Source organism: Hyla sarda, chromosome 7 (genome assembly GCF_029499605.1).
Source record: "Hyla sarda isolate aHylSar1 chromosome 7, aHylSar1.hap1, whole genome shotgun sequence".
In the NCBI taxonomy this organism is placed as follows: Eukaryota; Metazoa; Chordata; class Amphibia; order Anura; family Hylidae; genus Hyla; species Hyla sarda.
In genome coordinates, this window is record NC_079195.1 from 199,789,131 (window position 1) to 199,808,951 (window position 19,821).

The 19,821-nt window shown below is 42.0% G+C and overlaps 1 protein-coding gene across 1 annotated transcript; it reads right to left on the bottom strand.

Annotated features, from left to right (window-relative positions):
- Positions 1-258: 258 nt before the first annotated feature.
- BSND (barttin CLCNK type accessory subunit beta) lies at positions 259-13,372 on the bottom strand. The gene is made up of 4 exons (XM_056532146.1): positions 12,946-13,372; positions 7,120-7,208; positions 1,970-2,203; positions 259-1,114 (listed from the first exon to the last, which is right to left on the bottom strand). Exons 1-4 carry the CDS (start codon positions 13,120-13,122, stop codon positions 697-699), a joined length of 918 nt encoding a protein of 305 aa, XP_056388121.1. The 5' UTR covers positions 13,123-13,372; the 3' UTR covers positions 259-696.
- Between the last annotated feature and the right edge of the window lie 6,449 nt (positions 13,373-19,821).

The following is a 19,821-nucleotide window of genomic DNA, read 5'->3' on the forward strand; positions in this document are numbered from 1 at the left end:
AAAACTACAACTCCCAGCATGCCCGGACAGCCTTTGGCTGTCCGGGCATGCTGGGAGTTGTAGTTTTGCAACAGCTGGAGGCACCCTGGTTGGGAGACACTGAAATTGACAGTGATTTACAGCTCCCGGCAGATCTTTCTTCCTTTTATATGGAAGGACTTGCTTTATCTGTATTAGTTATCTACTTATTTTTCTTTAATCCTCACTTTTTCCTATTTTTGGATGACATTTTGGTTTCCATAGAGTTATGATCTCAACATATGATGGTTTCAACATACAATGGTCGTCCTGGAAGCGATTAATATTGTAACTTGAGGGACCACTGTATTCTTTACTGCTCTTCGAAGCCCCACCACACAGACAACGCAGGGTCACAAAGGAGGTATTACAATAAGAATGTTTGCATCATGGTTCATGAGTCTTTAGTTAGGGCCCTGCTGGGGATCCCAATAGCAGAATACTTGGTGATCAGCTGATCTTTGTTGGAACCTGCTAAAGAATGAGGTTTGTCCAAATCAACCACCCCTTCATTAATGTGCCCCTCTGGTTGATCTTGACTACAGCAATCCTATGTAAAGAAATTAAACATGGACCCAATAAATACTCCTGCTCCTTATGAATACTGCTATATGTTGTAATGGAAACCTGGCTTTAAAAAGTCAGACTTTCTCGGCATCCATTGATGTTGCCTGGTGGTCAATGCTCAAAGTCGGAGTCATCCCCTGGCATTAAACTCTCCATCTCATCCTTCATTCCATAATAGAGATCATCAGTCTCAGAGTCCTGGGTAGGACCTGGTGGAAAAGGGACAACCCCTGGCTCATCTTTACGGCTGTAATAGTCACTATGGAGGGGATGTTGATGACGTTCACTTTTCACCTCTGTATGATTTACTTCATAGGACACGATGGCTATGGTTCCTTCAGGTACCGGTGCATCTATGAGGGCAACTCCTTCTCCAGAGATCAGACCTTGTACCTGGGCTGTAGAGGTCTCCATCTGTGGCCGATCATTATGCCAGTCATCGCTGCTATGAAGAGATGACGTACTACTCCTCCCATCATCAGATGCCAGGTTGGTTTCTTCTTTAAGAGAAGCAAGGGGTGCAGTCCGGCTACAGAGATATAAAGAATCATTATTCAACAATGTTAACTTGAAATATTTCATTTTCTATCACAGTGGTCCCCAACTCAGTCCTCAAGGTCCACCAACATTCTGTTGTTTTTATTTTTTTCAGTTACTCCATTGGAAAAGAACAGGGAACCATTCAAATCCTGGTCTGTTGGCAGCCCTTAAAGGGGTACTCCATTCCTAAACATTTTAAACCCTATCCAAAGGATAGGGTATAAGATGTCTGATCACTGGGGGATTGCCCTGTGGCTTCGGACTGCCTCAGACGGACCTGCAGCACAGGTTTTGGGCCCACTGAGGGACTTATTGCCGTATCTACTGTGTTCCGGCACTTTGCTAAAAGTTTCTATATTTTTATAATCATAATGTTATGTTGGAACAATCAGTCATTCAGTCATTTCTCAAGTCAGTATCAATTTATTGGGTGAAAGCACCACAAGTCCCAGCAAGACAAAAAGGCTCCCAAGGGGTTACACTGCATCCTATCCACTCTGCACCATACTGTCTGTGTAACAACATCTGCACCCTGCTCGGTAAAGACAGTTATCTGTAACCTGACATCGGTGTGTTCCTTTACTCCCCGTGTCTGGCCCAGGAGAAGCTGTCTCCAACCTCGGACCATGTATCCATGTAACAGTGCCCTGGCGTCACAAAGGGATAAGCTATTTCCTATGGCACCACACAATCAGACATCTGTTTAGGGATGGAGTACCCCTTTAAGGCTTAGGGATCTCGGAAGTCTTTTACATTTAGGTACTGTTAGTGTTTAGCATACATTTATTTACTCCATGTCTTGTAGGATAATAAAGATTCATTTGTTCATGACCATTCAACGTACCAGTTGGCTTCGGCCATCCCTTGCTCCTCCTTGCAGACTAAATTCTTGTGTATCTCTACCTTGGCTTGAATCTTAGCCTTCAAATCCCCCAACATCGGTGGCAGGAAAGGAGGAATGGATTGGACTAACGTTTCTTCACCAAGCTCTTCCACTTTGATCTGTATTTGTTCATATGATGGTAGCATGGCGTCATATTTCTCCGCATCTTTACTGCTCGTGTAAGGTGCGGTAGAACTAATAGGAAATGAATAGAGAAAAATTATATCCAATGTATTATAATATATCCCATGTCTTAAACCAGTGTTCACCAACATGTGGCTCTACAGCTGCTGCAAAACCACAACTCTCATATTTTAGCTGTCAGAGCATGGTGGGAGTTGTAGTTTTCCAAGAACCAGAGAGCCACAGGTCTGGTAAACCAGTGTTTCCCAACCAAGGTGCCTCCAGCTGTTGCAAAACTACAACTCCCAGAATGCCCGGACAGCCGTTGGCAGTTTTGCAACAGCTGGAGGCACCCTCGTAGGGAAACACTGAGGAAAACAAAGAGGTAGTCAGGAATAGAATAACAGAGCCAGTTTCTTCTTAAAACAGCACCACACCTGTCCTTAGGTTGTATGTGGTATTGAATGGAACCAAGTTGTAATACCACACCTGAGGACATAAGTGGTGCAGTTTTTTAGACGATTTTATGGGGTACTCGGGTGAAAACCTTTTTATTTTATTTTTATTTATTTTTTATCAACTGGTGCCAGAAAGTTAAACAGATTTGTAAATGACTTCTATTAAAAAATTCCTTCCTGTACTTATTAGCTGCGGAATACTACAGTGGAAATTCTTTTCCGTTTGAAACACAGAGCTGTCTGCTGACATCACGAGCACAGTGCTCTCTGCTGACATCTCTGTCCATATTAGGAACTGCCAGCGTAAAAGGAAATCCCCATAGCAAACATATGCTGCTCTGGACAGTTCATAAAATGGACAGAGATGTCAGCAGAGAGCACTGTGCTCGTGATGTCAGCAGAGAGCTCTGTGTTCCAAAAAGAAAAGAATTTCTGCTCTAGTATTCAGCAGCTAATAAGTACAGTACTGTTTATTTAAAAAAAAAAATATTTAATAAAATAACATTCCCATTTTCCCATAAATGCACAATAATAGGGAAAATGAGAATAAAAATAATAACACTAAATTAAATAAGGGATACAAAAGAAAAACAATAATCCCGATACATGTCTCAACCTATTTTGGAAATAGTTGTACTAGAAGGAACTTAGAATTGTAAATTATGTGTCCGTAACTAGTCTTAATAAAGTTAGAGCAATTCAATTAGTAGCGTAATGTACTAGGGCGGAAGGAAGCCCCTTAAGGGTGCGTTGACACTCCGGAATTCCCGCAGAATTCCACGAGCGGAATTCTCATTAACATTAGTGTGAATGGGTCTCCGCAAGACCCGTTCACACAGCGGAATGTCCGCCGCTGAAATTGTTCCGCGCAAAGAAAGAACATGTTCATTCTTTGCGCGGATTCCGTGAGCGCTGTATAGCCGTCAATGGTGACGGCTCAGTGCCCCGTGGCCCTAGCGCCGAAGTACCCTCGGCAGCGGCCGCCAGGTGGAATCTCCGCTCGCGGAATTCAGCGAGCAGAAATTCCGCAGTGTGAACGCACCCTAATAATTACATGTACTTCATAACAAACTGGCAAACCAGGGATTGGTTTCTATGGTTTCTGATTGGTTTCTATGGCGAACTGGGCAACTTTTTCTTTGCACAGGTTTTGATAAATCTCCCCCATAGGGTCCAAAAACAGGAGAAAAAAACTGTTACTGCACATTGAAGTTTTCCACCATTTTGGAATCTATCTGCGACATACACCATTTTTGGGGGACTGCATTTTGGCATGTGTGGTGTCCCAGCACAGGTGGCTGTCCCGTGGTTGAGGACTGATTCGGGCAGCCTGGCAGCATATAGTGATGGGCCCACTGAAGTTCCTTTATAGTATAAATAATGTCTAAAATGTAATATAAGATAATATATTTTTCTCAAATTAATTTGATTGTTATTTTATGTATGTAAGTTTAATGTATCACTGTGCCTTTAAAAATTGTAAGCAGCAACCCCATGTGACCATGTGAGCCAATGAGACCCCAAAAGCTCCTTCTGTATAGTGAGGTACAGAACGACATCCAGACTCCTGGGCAGCAGCTAAGCTCAGGTGTGTGCTGTGTCTTATCCCTGGTCATCCTACAAGTGTCACTCGCGGGAGGACTACAGGTCCCTGCTGAATCAGTTACAATGCCTTGGAAGGACCCTAGCTACCAGAACCTCAAATCCTACAATTCTGTCCTGTGAAAAGCACCACAAGTCTCAGAACGGCAACAAGGCTCGTAAAGGGTTATACTGCACCCTCACACTTAGGCCACCTGTTTGTGTTTTACCAACTTCACAAGCTCAGTAAATACAGTTGACTGTAACCTTAGGTCGGAGTGCTTATTGACTCATCGTGTCTGGCCCAGGAAGACTGCCTCCCACCTTCGGACCGTGGTCAGGACAAACGGTGCCCTGGCGTCACAAACTATTCAAGGTACGTCTTACTAACACCCAGTGGATGCTACACATTTATACCATCCAGAGGGCCCCAGAAGGGAAAAATTGTGTCAAGTTTCTAGAGGGGCAAAAATATTATGATGCATTTTGCAAAATTTGAGGCAATTTGCTTTATTTTTTGCTAACTCATAGATGCCATGAATCTGGCCCAGGGGCATAGCTATAGGGGGACACGGCGGTTTTGTCATCTCTTATTTGCTAATGTGTAAGTTAAAACTACGTGCATGCCAGGAGAGCCTTTTAAATATACTCTACTCCTTAAAGGGGTATTCCAGAAAAACAATTATTTTTATATATCAACTGGATCCAGAAAGTTAAACATATTTGTAAATTACTTCTATTAAAAAATCTTAATCTTTCTAATAATTATCAGCTGCTGAAGTTGAGTTGTTCTTTTCTGTCTGACAACAGTGCTCTCTGCTGACATCTCTGCTTGTCTCGGGAACTGCACAGAACAGAATAGGTTTGCTATGGGGATTTGCTTCTACTTTGGACAGTTCCTGAGACACGTGTCATCAGAGAGCACTTAGACAGAAAAGAACAACTCAACTTCAGCAGCTCATAAGTACTGGAAGGATTAAGATTTTTTAATAGAAGTCATTTACAAATCTGTTTAAATTTCTGGAGCCGATTGATATATTAAAAACATTTTTTTCCCTGCATAACCCCTTTAACCGTGTTGATTCCTTTTATGTCTTTAAGAGTTTACCATATATCCTCTGTCTCATCTTTCTTCCAAGCTATACATATTAAATGGCCACTATCAGATTACATTTTTTTTTTATATATGTTATACATCTTGGCAAAAGAATTACCCTTCTAATATCCTTCAAAAGAAAATAGTTTTTCCTTTTTATAGAAATGATGGCTTATAAAAAAAGACACTAGGGGCCCCCATACCATCCAAAACATAATCTTGTCTGGATACAGCATCATCTTTGTCCTAGCTGAAGCACAGACAGGGACAAAGTCCAGGAAGTATGGGTGGGGCTAGCACTCCTTTTTATAAAAAGACTGCAGCATAAAAATGGGGGAGGGGGTTACAGTGCAGCCTGCAGTGATTGGATAAGAAGACCCAGCACAGCAGACTTAGGGAAGAACATGTGTCATGCAAAATGAGAAACATGCCACAAAGCACAGAATGACAAAGCAAGTGAGCAACAGATAGAAGGTAATTGTGATAGAAATATAGGTGCTAGACACATACAAATATATTCCATGATCAGGTTTAGATTCTGGGTAACATAAAACTTTTTTTTTGTGGGATATGACAGGTACGCTTTTAAACAGTTATCCAGTGAAACACAACTTGTCACCTATCCACAGGATGGCGCTTGGTGCTACTACAGAAATTATGGAATGCGAATGGAGCCTCTCAGAAAGCCGGGGTCCCATAAAAGAGATCGCAGGGGGTCCCAGTGGTTGGACCCCCCACAATTACACACTTTTCCCTGGACAACCATCCTTGTGTAGTCTAAGCATACAGACATGCTTAATTCCATTTCTCTGGACAATCTGTTGTGTTCAGGGGGCTGCCCAACTCTTACCCGACAGATGATAATTGGGAAGAGAAGGATTCGGTTTGTCGAATTTCAACTGCTTAAAAGCGTACCTGTCATATCCCACAAAAAAAAAGTTCTATGTTACTCCGTATCTAAACCTGATCATGGAATATATTTGTATGTGTCTAGCACCTATATTTCTATCACAAACACATCTGTTGCTCACCTGCTTTGTCATTCTGTGCTTTGTGGCATGTCTCTCATTTTGCATGACTCATGTTCCTTCCTAAGTCTGCTGTGCTGTGCTGGGTCTCCTTATCCAATCACTGCAGGCTGTATTATAACCCCCTCCCCCATTTTTATGCTGCATAGTGCTAACCCCCCCGCAAACTTCTGAAGACATGCATGCTCACCAAAGCCAAGTGTTCATGTATATGAGAGATTATGGAAAGATAAGATAAGAAGCAGCTCCCTTTACAAAGTTTGTAGTCCGTAACATAGATCTGCATAGGCGCTGTATACACAAAAAGGTAGAATATTTTTAATAAAGACTCTTTGTAAAGTTAACTATTTTTCATCTGGATGCAATAAAAGGAATAGAAACATGTTGGAAAGATGCGCATAGTTTTGAAATAGCAGGAATTGATGTTTATCTACTGTCATCATGTTTCTATTGTATATACAATACATTTCTCCTAAATTATCCTAGATATTAAACTTTCTTGTTGTTACCCCGGTTTAATAGGATGTCTAGATGCCCAGATAAACTCTGCATAGTTTCCATTTTACACATTGTAATAATGTTTGACCTTGCAGTAAATGACATGAGGTATAAGCTGTAGGAAGGACTACAGTATATACAGTTGTAAGCAGTCCTTTAGTCTACTATCTACAGCACGGTTTTTCCCAACCAGGGTGCCTCCAGCTGTTGCAAAACTACAACTCCCAGCATCCACGGACAGCCTTTGGTTGTCCGGGCATGCTGGGAGTTGTAGTTTAGCAACAGCAGGAGGCACCCTGGTTGGGAAACACAGATCTAGAGACATACCACTGTTTCTCTAGGAGTTCAGTATGAGTGAACGCAGAAGACTTCTCCGAAAATGGGACAGTTTCCATATCCACTGGGACAAATGTAATCTGTGAAAAGATTAGAAAAAAATTACAAATACAGAAAATAAGTTTCTTAGAAATCAAGAATATAGAACAGTGATCTCTAATCTAAACGGCTGTCAGGGCATGCTGGGAGTTGTAGTTTTGAAACATCTGGAGGTCCACAGTTTGGAGACCATTATTATAGAAGATTGTAGTCCAGCCTTCCCTGCCAGTGGTAAGATGCCATGGCATTTTTAGTTATGCCACAGAACCTGGTTAATACAGTGATGTCACAATATAAAGTGATGTCACAGTATAGAAATAATTTAAATAGTGATGTCACAGTATAGAGATTGTAAACAGAGTGATGACACAGAGTAGAGATAATAGACAAAGTGACGTCACAGTATAGAGGTAATAAACATATAGAAATAATAAACAGAGTGATGTCACAGTATAGAAATAATAAACAAAGTGATGTCAGAGTATAGAGATAGTAAACACAGTGATGTCACAGTATAGAAATAATAAACACAGTGAAGTCACAGTATAGTGATAATAAACATAGTGATGTCACAGTATAGTGATAATAAACAGTGATGTCACAGAGTAGATATAATAAACATAATGATGTCACAGTAAAGATAATAACTCAGTGATATCACAGTTTAGAAATAATAAACATAGTGATGTCACAGTATAGAAATAAACAGTGATGTCACAGTATTTAATCAATAAACAAAGTGATGTCAAAGTATAGAGATAATAACACAGTGATGTCACAGTATAGACATAATAAACATAATGATGTCACAGTATAGATATAATAACAGTGATATCACAGTATAGAAATAATAAACATAGTGATGTCCCAGTATAGAAATAATAAACAAAGTGATGTCACAGTATAAAGATAATAAACATAGTGATGTCACAGAGTAGAGATAATAAACAAAGATGTCACAGTATAGATATAATAACACAGTGATATCACAGTTTAGAAATAATAAACATAGTGATGTCACAGTATAGAAATAAACAGTGATGTCACAGTATTTATTTAATAAACAAAGTGATGTCAAAGTATAGAGATAATAACACAGTGATGTCACAGTATAGAGATAATAAACATAATGATGTCACAGTATAGATATAATAACAGTGATATCACAGTATAGAAATAATAAACATAGTGATGTCACAGTATAGAAATAATAAACAAAGTGATGTCACAGTATAGAGATAATAACACAGTGATGTCACAGTATAGAGATAATAAACATAAAGATGTCACAGTATAGATAAAATAACACAGTGATATCACAATATAGAAATAATAAACATAGTGATGTCACAGTATAGAAATAAAAACATAGTGATGTCACAGTATAGAGATAATAAAGATAATGATATCACAGTATAGTTATAATAACACAGTGATATCACAGTATAGAAATAATAAACATAGTAAGTATAGAAATAATAGACAGTGATGTCACAGTATAGTGATAATAAATATAATGATGTCACAGTGTAGACATAATAACACAATGATATCACAGTATAGAAATAATAAACATAGTGATATCACAGTATAGAAATAATAAACATAGTGATGTCACAGTATAGAGATAATAAAGATAATGATGTCACAGTATAGTTATAATAACACAGTGATATCACAGTATAGAAATAATAAACATAGTAAGTATAGAAATAATAGACAGTGATGTCACGGTATAGTGATAATAAATATAATGATGTCACAGTTTAGACATAATAACACAATGATATCACAGTATAGAAATAATAAACATAGTGATGTCACAGTATAGAAATAATAAACATAGCGATGTCGCAGTATAGACATAATAAACATAATGATGTCACAGTATAGTTATAATAACACAGTGATATAACAGTATAGAAATAATAAACATAGTAAGTATAGAAATAATATACAGTGATGTCACATTATAGTGATAATAAACATAATGATGTCACAGTGTAGACATAATAACACAGTGATATCACAGTACAGAAATAATAAACACAGTGATGTCACAGTATTTAATTAATAAACAACGTGATGTCAAAGTATAGAGATAATAACAGTGATGTCACAGAATTAATAAACACAGTGATATCATTGCACAAGAGTAAATACAAAAGTAAAGTAGCACAGGAAATATAGTTATAGTGATGTCACAGTGCAGAGATGATGTACACAGTGATGTCATAGTACAGTAAAAAGTGCTAAACATGATGTAATAAAACAGGAATAACAGACAAAATGATGTCTCAGGATGTTAATAATAAACACTGTTAAATCACAGGCAAGGTTTGTTGTACACAGTGATGTCACATTACATGGATAATGTCAGAGATAATAAATATAGTGATGCCACAGAACATAGTGAACATTGAGAAGTTACATGAAAATTATATTGTACAGTGATGTCATAGAACAGAGATAATGTGTAATAATAATAATGCAGCTTTTTTATGTCATTATTTAAACAGATTCCTTCCAAGAAGTAAAACTGAAAAGCTGCAGTCACCAAGTGAGCACCGGCTGTTTTCTGCTGTGAGCTTTCTTTTCGGAAGGAGCGCACAACGGGAAACGGCAGTCACTCACCTTTAGCGAACGCACCTCACTATGTTATGTCCGATCCAACCATGTTCTGGTGAATGAACGCTTGGAGCCATTCCTGGTGAGTGCCGCTTTTCTGCTTTAAAGGGTACCTCTCATCAAATAAACTTTTGATATATTTTAGATTAATGAATGTTGAATAACTTTCCAATAGCATGTTAATGAAAAATATGCTTCTTTCTATTGTATTTTTCCCGATCAGTCCTGTCAGCAAGCATTTCTGACTCATGCTGGAGTCCTAAACACTCAGAGCTGCCAGCCTGCTTTGTTCACAGCCAAACAGGCTGTGAACAAAGCAGGCTGGCAGCTCTGAGTGTTCTCCTTTGTGAAGAAAGCAGACTGGCAGCTTGTAGTGTTTAGGACTCCAGCATGAGTCTGAAATGCTTGCTGCCAGGACTGGTAGGGAGACCCCTAGTGGTCATTTCTTCAAAGTGGAAAATTAAATAGAAAGAAGCATATTTTTTAATAACATGCAATTGTAAAGTTATTCTGTATACATTAATCTATAATATATCAAAAGTTTTTTTGATGAAAGGTACCCTTTAATTCCCAAAAGAAATAGCAGAAACTCTGTTTACACAGCAGAGCACCGCCAGGCATATCTATAAATATATATATTTGTACTAAGTATACCAAGGGGCAGTAGCGGAGAACAAACACTGGTTTGACTAAAGTGGCAGTCTCAGTTGTTTTGCTTTTTTGTTCTTATTTAAACCGAACCAGGGACAGACCCCACCCCCAAATGATGTTTCTATGGAAGTATGAACCTACCTAAACAAAAACTTAAAACTATAATAGCTTGTAAATTGTCATATTAATAAATGACCTATTTGGTACATTTACAACTACAGTATTTTAGGTATTGGAGAACCCCTTTATAATCATTAAAGGGGTTATCCAGGAAAAAAATATTTTACCGTATTTTTCGCCCTATAGGACGCACCGGTGTATAAGACGCACCCGATTTTTAGGTGCAAAATCAAAAAAAATAATGATTTTGAACCCAATAGTGGTCTTCAACCTGCGGACCTCCAGATGTTGCAAAACTACAACTCCCAGCATGCCCGGACAGCCGTTGGCTGTCCGGGCATGCTGGGAGTTGTAGTTTTGCAACATCTGGAGGTCCGCAGATTGAAGACCACTGCATAGGAGGTAATACTCACGTGTCCCCGCCGCTCCGGACCCGTCACCGCTGCCCTGGATGTCGCTCCATCGCTGTCGCCGTGTCCCCGTTGCTCCGGAACGTCTCTGCTGCCGGCCGGGTATCCTCGCTCTCCGTCGCCGTCATCACGTCGTACATACTGGGGATCCCTGAACGGAGAAGACACCGAGGAGGCAGGTAAGGTCCCTCCCGATGTCCTGTAAGCACTAACCCGGCTATTCAGTCGGGCTGTTCGGGACCGCCGCGGTGAAATCGCTGCGGTCCCGAACAGCCCGGCTGAGCAGCCGGGTTAGGGTCACTTTCGCTTCAGACACGGCGGTCAGCTTTGATCGCCGCGTCTGAAGGGTTAATACAGGGCATCACCGCGATTGATGATGTCATGTATTAGCCGCGGGTCTCGTCCGTTGATGGCCGCAGGGACCACCGCGATAGGGGTGTATTCGCCGTATAAGACGCACTTTTTCTTCCCCAAAACTGGGGGGGAAAAGTCGAAAAATATGATATATATATATATTCAACTGGCTCCAGAAAATTAAACAGATTTGTAAATTACTTCTATTAAAAAATCTTAATCCTTTCAGTACTAATGAGTTGCTGAAGTTGAGTTGTTCTTTTCCTTCTAAGTGCTCTCTGATGACACCTGTCTCGGGAACTGTCCAGAGTAGAAGCAAATCCCAATAGCAAACCTCTTCTACTCTGTGCAGTTCCAGAGACAGACAGAGGTGTCAGCAAAGAGCACTGTTGCCAGACAGAAAAGAACAACTCAACTTCAGCAGCTGATAATTATTGGAAGGATTAAGATTTTTTTAATAGAAGTCATAAACAAATCTGTTTAACTTTCTGGAGCCAGTTGATATAAAAAAAAAAAGTTTTTTTCTGGCATGGGTAGAAAATGTCTGGTAGCAGAGAGCTTTAGTCTGCAAAAAAAAAAAAATGTTTTTCTAAAGTGTATCTGTCGCTTAAAAAAAAAACTTTTGCCATGTCCTACAGCAGTGTTTCCCAACCAGGGTGCCTCCAGATGTTGCAAAACTACAACTCCCAGCATGCCCGGACAGCCTTTGGCTGTTGTAGTTTTGCAACACTTGGAGGCACCCTGGTTGAGAAACACGGTCCTAGAGACATGTCAAAAGTTTTGGTCAGTCGGGTTCTGAGTGTTCAAAAACCTGACCAGTTGTTAGAACGACTGGGGAGAAAAGCACGGCGACCAAGACCATCCCATAGACTTACATTGTAAGGCTATGTTCACACGGGGGAATGTCTGCACGGAAAATCTCCCTGCGGACACTCCCCTGACAGCAGAGCGCTGGCAGTACACGCCAGCGCTAGGACCGCTCGGAAATGTGCCATCTCATAGACGGCAATGCATTTCCGTGCGGAGTCTGCAGAAAGAATAGACATGTCTATTCTTTCTGCGGACCCTGGAATTTTAAATTCCGCACCAGATGTTTCCAGCGCAGAAATTCTGCTGCAAAATCCCATTGAAATTAATAGGACTCTGCTGCTGCTGCGGAATTCCGCATGGAAATTCCATCATGTGGACATAGCCTTAGTCTGCCTTGCTAGTTCTAGTTATCGTTCACCATCTGAACACACAGACCACAACCGATCAAAACTTTTGACAACATGTCAAAAGTTTTTTAAAGTGACAGTGCCCATTTAAGCTATTGTCAATAAACTGAAAATTTTACATGTTCTTTTTTTTTCTCTGTTTCAGTTTTTGATTTATTTTTATCAGATTATTGCATTTTGAGACAAATGTCCTCCTTTAACATTAGCATAAAATTAGCTTGGTTCAGCAGTGTTTCCAGACCAGGGTGCCTCCAGCTGTTGCTAAACTACAACTTCCAGCATGCCCGGACAGCCGTTGGCTGTCCGGGCATGCTAGAAATTGTAGTTTAGCAACAGCTGGAGGCACCCTGGATTAAAAACTTGGCTATAGACAATAGAATAATAAAATAAGCTCCTACCTTGGGGTAGCACTGACAGATGCTCCAGGTGATCCCTATGAACACCAACAACACCCCTATACAACAGAAGGTGATGTATATTTGGGGTTTATCCACACTCATAATGAACATCCCAATCATGATGAGGAAGAATCCCAGGACAATGAGCCCATAGCGGAAGGTTTTATCTTCTGCCATAGTCTCTGGATGATAAAAAAAAAAAAAAAAAAATGTTTCCCTCGGGGTTATTAGTAAAAGTGAAGGCGTCCAGGAATGATAGAGAGAATTAAAGGGACAGGCTTCACGGAGGACGTCCTTGCTGTACAGTACTTAGACCGGTCCTGACTAAAGTCGATCAAGCCAGTTCTTAAAAAAAAAAGGACTGAAATGAATGCAAATAGTTCCCTGCGATTTCCACTCCAGTGATGCTGCACGCCTCTGTATAACCTTCCCTGGAGGTATAAATACCCAGGAATGTCTACACCTAAACTTGTTGTGTATATAAATGAATGACTGCGTGCACCTCCTAACAGGCGGGCATTGCCATATAACACACTACATGGCATTGCTGCAATTTTACAGGCTTTTTTTTTTTTTTTTTCACTTTTTTAGTGTGTGTGTGTATGTATATATATATATATATATATATATATATATATATATATATATATATATACTCTATCATAGCTTGTTATGGGATTCACAGTATCAACTGTGATATAGACTAAGAGTAAATGGGGGCACGAAGTTAAAGGGAGAACCGCCTTTTTTTTTTTTTTTTATATGTTCATAGCATTTTAATTTATATTTAAATGGGTACTGTCATTAAAAAAAATTTGCTATTGCACTCCTTATGGTAAATAAAAATGTTTCTAATGTAGTTTGTTTAAAAAAAATAAAAAATAAAAGCTTTCTATGTTTTATTTGTGTTTAAAAAAGCTGCCACTAGGTGTCTCTCTACTTTTCCAGGGCACATTTCCCCCCCATCTTTTGCACAGATTTTGGACTCTTGCTGGCCTGGCAGAAGTCCAAAATCAGGAAATGCAGTCTGGAGTGCCGGGGGGAGGTATGCAGCCTTAGCCAGTCATAGCTTATCTTACATACTGAACTGAACTGGGCTGTTTGTAGCAGAGTGAGGGAGGAAGTTCTCCCCTGTATGGCTTCAGATGATGTCACACCTGCTGGGGAACGCCGCTTCCCAGTCTGTGAATCTTACTGAAACTGAGCAGAAAATACAGAGCAATATCAAGGTAGAAAACTAACAAATAATAAAAATAAAGGCTGGAGGGAGGGGGGGTTATCATGATGGGGGCAGTGAACTGGGAGGATTATACAATGTAACAAGATCATGACAGGAACTCTAACATTTGTGAAGCAAGATTAGTATTTTTACTTGTTAGAGCAGAAGTTTGTACTACAAAAAGTTTCAATCATAACTAGATATTCTGCAAGATGCCTGTGATCTATTTATTAGACATAGATAGATATGAGATAGATAGATAGATAGATAGATATGAGATAGATAGACAGATAGATAGATAGATAGATAGATAGATATGAGATAGATAGATAGATAGATAGATAGATATGAGATAGATAGATAGATATGAGATAGATATGAGATAGATATGAGATAGATAGATAGATAGATAGATAGATATGAGATAGATAGATAGATAGATAGATAGATATGAGATAGATAGATAGATATGAGATAGAAGATAGATAGATAGATAGATAGATAGATAGATAGATAGATAGATAGATAGATAGATATGAGATAGATAGATATGACATAGACAGATAGATATGAGATAGATAGATACATATGAGATAGATAGATATATAGATAGATAGATATGACATAGATCAATAGATAGACAGATAGATATGAGATAGATAGATACATATGAGATAGATAGATAGATAGATATATAGATAAATAGATATGACATAGATCAATAGATAGACAGATAGATATGAGATAGATAGATAGATATGAGATAGATAGATAGATATGAGATAGATAGATATGAGAGAGATAGATAGATATGAGATAGATAGATATGAGATAGATAGATAGATATGAGATAGATAGATAGCTATGACATAGATAGATAGATAGATATGAGATAGATAGATATGAGAGATAGATATGAGAGATAGATATGAGAGATAGATATGAGATACATAGATAATTAGATAGATAGATATGAGATACATAGATAGATATAAGATAGATAGATAGATATGAGATAGATAGATAGATAGATAGATATGAGATAGATAGATAGATATGAGATACATAGATAGATATGAGATAGATAGATAGATAGATATGAGATAGATATATAGATAGATAGATATGAGATAGATAGATATGAGATAGATAGATAGATATGAGATAGATAGATAGATAGATAGATATGAGATAGATAGATAGATAGATAGATATATAGATAGATATGAGATAGATAGATAGATATGAGATAGATAGATAGATATGAGATAGATAGATAGATAGATAGATAGATAGATAGTAATGGGCAGAAGAACAGTACACCTGAAGAGAAAATCCAAGTAGTCAGTGCAAAGCAGTTTCTGGAGCTCTGGTCAAAAGCAACATTGTGAAAATCCAGTGATAATATCATCATATAATCGTTATAGTAATCAAAGTGCTTAGAATGTATATTAATTACTATTACGGATTATATGATGATATTATGACTGGATTTTCACAATGTTTTAATAAATGATGTACACCTCTTGATAATGGCCGGGTGGGCCGACTGAAACGTCGCTGTTTTCAAACACTTGTTTTTTTGTCTTTTTATCATGGAATAAATTCACTGTTTTGCACCTTATTATGGACTATGTGCTGCAGGAAGATTCTTTTGCTGTGTGAATGTGGAGATACTTTTGGCCAATACTCCAGAGGCTGCTTTGCACCAGGCACTTTCTTCATGTGAATTTGGTTGTGCTGCTTCTCTACATTTTTTTTGATAGATAGATATAAATAGACGAGAGAGAGAAAAAGAGAGAGATAAAAGTAGAGAGGACCGCAGCACACAAAATTCTTCAGTGCAAAATCTTGTAAAAAAGTGTTTTATTCCATCTTCAACAAGATAAATACATAAAGTGCGGCCGGACTTGGGGCAGCTAGGTGAGGACATGATTGTATTTATTGTTGCTGTTACGCCTAGCGCTCCGGGTCCCCGCTCCTCCCCGGAGCGCTCACGGCGTCTTTCTCCCTGCAGCGCCCCGGTCAGTCCCGCTGACCGGGAGCGCTGCACTGTCATGGCCGTCGGGGATGCGATTCGCACAGCGGGACGCGCCCGCTCGCGAATCGCATCCCAGGTCACTTACCCGTCCCGGTCCCCTGCTGTCATGTGCTGGCGCGCGCGGCTCCACTCTCTGAGACTTAAAGGGCCAGTGCACCAATGATTGGTGCCTGGCCCAATTAGCTTAATTGGCTTCCACCTGCTCCCTGGCTATATCTGATCTCCTCCCTTGCACTCCCTTGCCGGATCTTGTTGCCTTGTGCCAGTGAAAGCGTTTAGTGTGTCCAAAGCCTGTGTACCTGAACTTCTGCTATCCATCCTGACTACGAACCTTGCCGCCTGCCCCCGACCTTCTGCTACGTCTGACCTTACCACGGTGGTCGCTCAGCAATCGCAGCAAATTGCCCAACAAGGACAGCAGCTGTCGCAGTTGACCGCCACGTTACAGCAACTTCTGCCTCTGCTACAGCAGCAACCATCTCCTCCGCCAGCTCCTGCACCTCCTCCGCAGCGAGTGGCCGCTCCTAGCCTCCGCTTGTCCCTGCCGGACAAATTTGATGGGGACTCTAAACTCTGCCGTGGATTTTTGTCTCAGTGTTCCCTGCATATGGAGATGTTGTCGGACTTGTTTCCTACAGAACGGTCTAAGGTGGCGTTCGTAGTAAGCCTTCTTTCAGGAAAGGCCTTGTCTTGGGCCACACCGCTCTGGGACCGCAATGATCCTGCCACAGCCACAGTCCAGTCCTTCTTCGCTGAAGTCCGGAGTGTCTTCGAGGAGCCAGCCCGAGCTTCTTCTGCCGAGACTGCCCTGCTGAACCTGGTCCAGGGTAATTCTTCAGTGGGCGAGTACGCCATCCAATTTCGTACTCTTGCTTCCGAGTTATCATGGAATAACGAGGCTCTCTGCGCGACCTTTAAAAAAGGCCTATCCAGTCGCATCAAGGATGTGCTGGCCGCACGAGAGATTCCTGCCAACCTGCAAGAACTCATCCATTTGGCTACCCGCATTGACATGCGTTTTTCTGAGCGACACCAAGAGCTCCGCCAGGAAAAAGACTTAGATCTCTGGGCACCTCTCCCACAGTATCCGTTGCAATCTACGCCTGGGCCTCCCGCCGAGGAGGCCATGCAAGTGGATCGGTCTCGCCTGACTCAGGAAGAGAGGAATCGCCGTAGGGAAGAAAATCTCTGTCTTTACTGTGCCAGTACCGAGCATTTCTTGGTGGATTGCCCTATCCGTCCTCCACGTCTGGGAAACGCATGCACGCACCCAGCTCACGTGGGTGTGGCGTCTCTTGGTTCTAAGTCTGCTTCTCCACGTCTCACGGTGCCCGTGCGGATTTCTCCTTCAGCCAACTCCTCCCTCTCAGCCGTGGCCTGCTTGGACTCTGGTGCCTCTGGGAATTTTATTTTGGAGTCCTTTGTGAATAAATTCAGCATCCCGGTGACCCGTCTCGTCAAGCCGCTCTACATTTCCGCGGTCAACGGAGTCAGATTGGATTGCACCGTGCGTTACCGCACAGAACCCCTCCTGATGTCTATTGGACCCCACCACGAAAGGATTGAGCTCTTCGTTCTCCCCAACTGTACCTCTGAGGTCCTCCTCGGTCTGCCATGGCTCCGGCTTCATTCTCCCACCCTTGATTGGACCACCGGGGAGATCAAGAACTGGGACTCTGCCTGCCACAGGAAGTGCCTCTCCCCCCCTCCCAGTCCCGTCAGGCAAGCCTCTGTGCCTCCTCATGGCTCCCGTCCTTGTGTCTCCCTGCCCCGTGCCAAGCTTCACCCTCTGCCCTCCCTCCCCATTCCAACTCCTGCTGTACTGCCTGCCGTTGAGGAAAACCTCCATTCTTTCCCGGTGTCCTCATCCCAGGGGAGGCAGTTACCGGACAAAAAAAAGGGGAGACCTAAGGGGGGGGGTACTGTTACGCCTAGCGCTCCGGGTCCCCGCTCCTCCCCGGAGCGCTCACGGCGTCTTTCTCCCTGCAGCGCCCCGGTCAGTCCCGCTGACCGGGAGCGCTGCACTGTCATGGCCGTCGGGGATGCGATTCGCACAGCGGGACGCGCCCGCTCGCGAATCGCATCCCAGGTCACTTACCCGTCCCGGTCCCCTGCTGTCATGTGCTGGCGCGCGCGGCTCCGCTCTCTAGGGCGCGCGCGCGCCAGCTCTCTGAGACTTAAAGGGCCAGTGCACCAATGATTGGTGCCTGGCCCAATTAGCTTAATTGGCTTCCACCTGCTCCCTGGCTATATCTGATCTCCTCCCTTGCACTCCCTTGCCGGATCTTGTTGCCTTGTGCCAGTGAAAGCGTTTAGTGTGTCCAAAGCCTGTGTTACCTGAACTTCTGCTATCCATCCTGACTACGAACCTTGCCGCCTGCCCCCGACCTTCTGCTACGTCTGACCTTGCCTCTGCCTAGTCCTTCTGTCCCACGCCTTCTCAGCAGTCAGCGAGGTAGAGCCGTTGCTAGTGGATACGACCTGGTTGCTACTGCCGCAGCAAGACCATCCCGCTTTGCGGCGGGCTCTGGTGAAAACCAGTAGCCTCTTAGAACCGGTCCACTAGCACGGTCCACGCCAATCCCTCGCTGACACAGCGGATTCACAACCCTTAAGCCGAATCGTGACAGTTGCATTTATTCTGCCATGTTTTCTTTTCCTTTTTGTCTTTCAGATCCTCCCTGCTTGGTCTGGATTATGGGGCATTCTTATGTTCATTGGGGGGGCTATGCGGACTTCGGTTCACCCGAATGGGAGATAGCTGGGGTTCTCTCATGAGGTGGCGGTGCTTAGGTGGTTGGGTCTGAGAGGGATGGTATGAAATACTGCTGCCAAAGTTCACTAAATTTGTACGGTTAGACAGGGCGCCGGAGGTTCTTGTTTTACATCTGGGGGGAATGATTTGGGGGCTCGCCCATTCCGGGAGCTGATCTGGAATATTAAGTTTGATATTTTGCGGGTGTGGGCCATGTTCCCAAAAAAAGTGGTGGTATGGTTGGACATTGGTCCAAGCAAGAAGTGACACTTAGCCCGTTCAGTTGAGAGGCTCAATAAGGCACGAATCAAAGTCAATCGGGCGTTGGGGAAGTTTGTACCCCGGAATGGGTCCATTGCAGTGAGGCACACAGATCTGGAGGATGGTGAAAGGGGGTTTTTGCAGAAGGGATGGTGTCCATTTACATGCCATCGGCATAGATTTGTGGTGCCTGGCATTGCAAGGTGAGATTGAGGTTGCCCTGAAGGTGTGGAGGGATGTAAAATCCTAAGGAGTCAGGAGTCGATTTCGGTGGTAACAAAAGGTAACAAAAGGTGTGGAAAACGTAAAGGGAGAGAACCGACTCGCTTCTGGACTCCTTTTGGAGGTTAGATCTTGGTGAATGGCAGTTCCAGTGAAGTAACTGAGAGGTGGGAGACTTAGGCCTCTGGAGGGTCTTCGCGGGTGAGTAGTTTCCTGCGTCTGAGCCAGTGGGATCGGCTTGAGGCAAAATGAGCCTGCGTGTGATCTAAGTGGGGGGACCGCAAGGGGAGTTTGGGCTTCGAGGACCACCTTGGTATTGAGCGGGTTTGTATTATTACATGTTAATGTTATATATAATAAAACGGCTGCTGTGGCCAA

Bases quoted from the DNA above. Each gene is read 5' to 3' on its own strand.
- BSND (XM_056532146.1), bottom strand. From the start codon at position 13,122: ATGGCAGAAGATAAAACCTTCCGCTATGGGCTCATTGTCCTGGGATTC. The intron at 7,209-12,945 runs GTAGGAGCTTAT...ATCTTTTCACAG, and splicing joins TCTGTCAGTGCTACCCCAAG to ATTACATTTGTCCCAGTGGA. The intron at 2,204-7,119 runs GTATGTCTCTAG...ATTTCCTATTAG, and splicing joins GAACTCCTAGAGAAACAGTG to TTCTACCGCACCTTACACGA.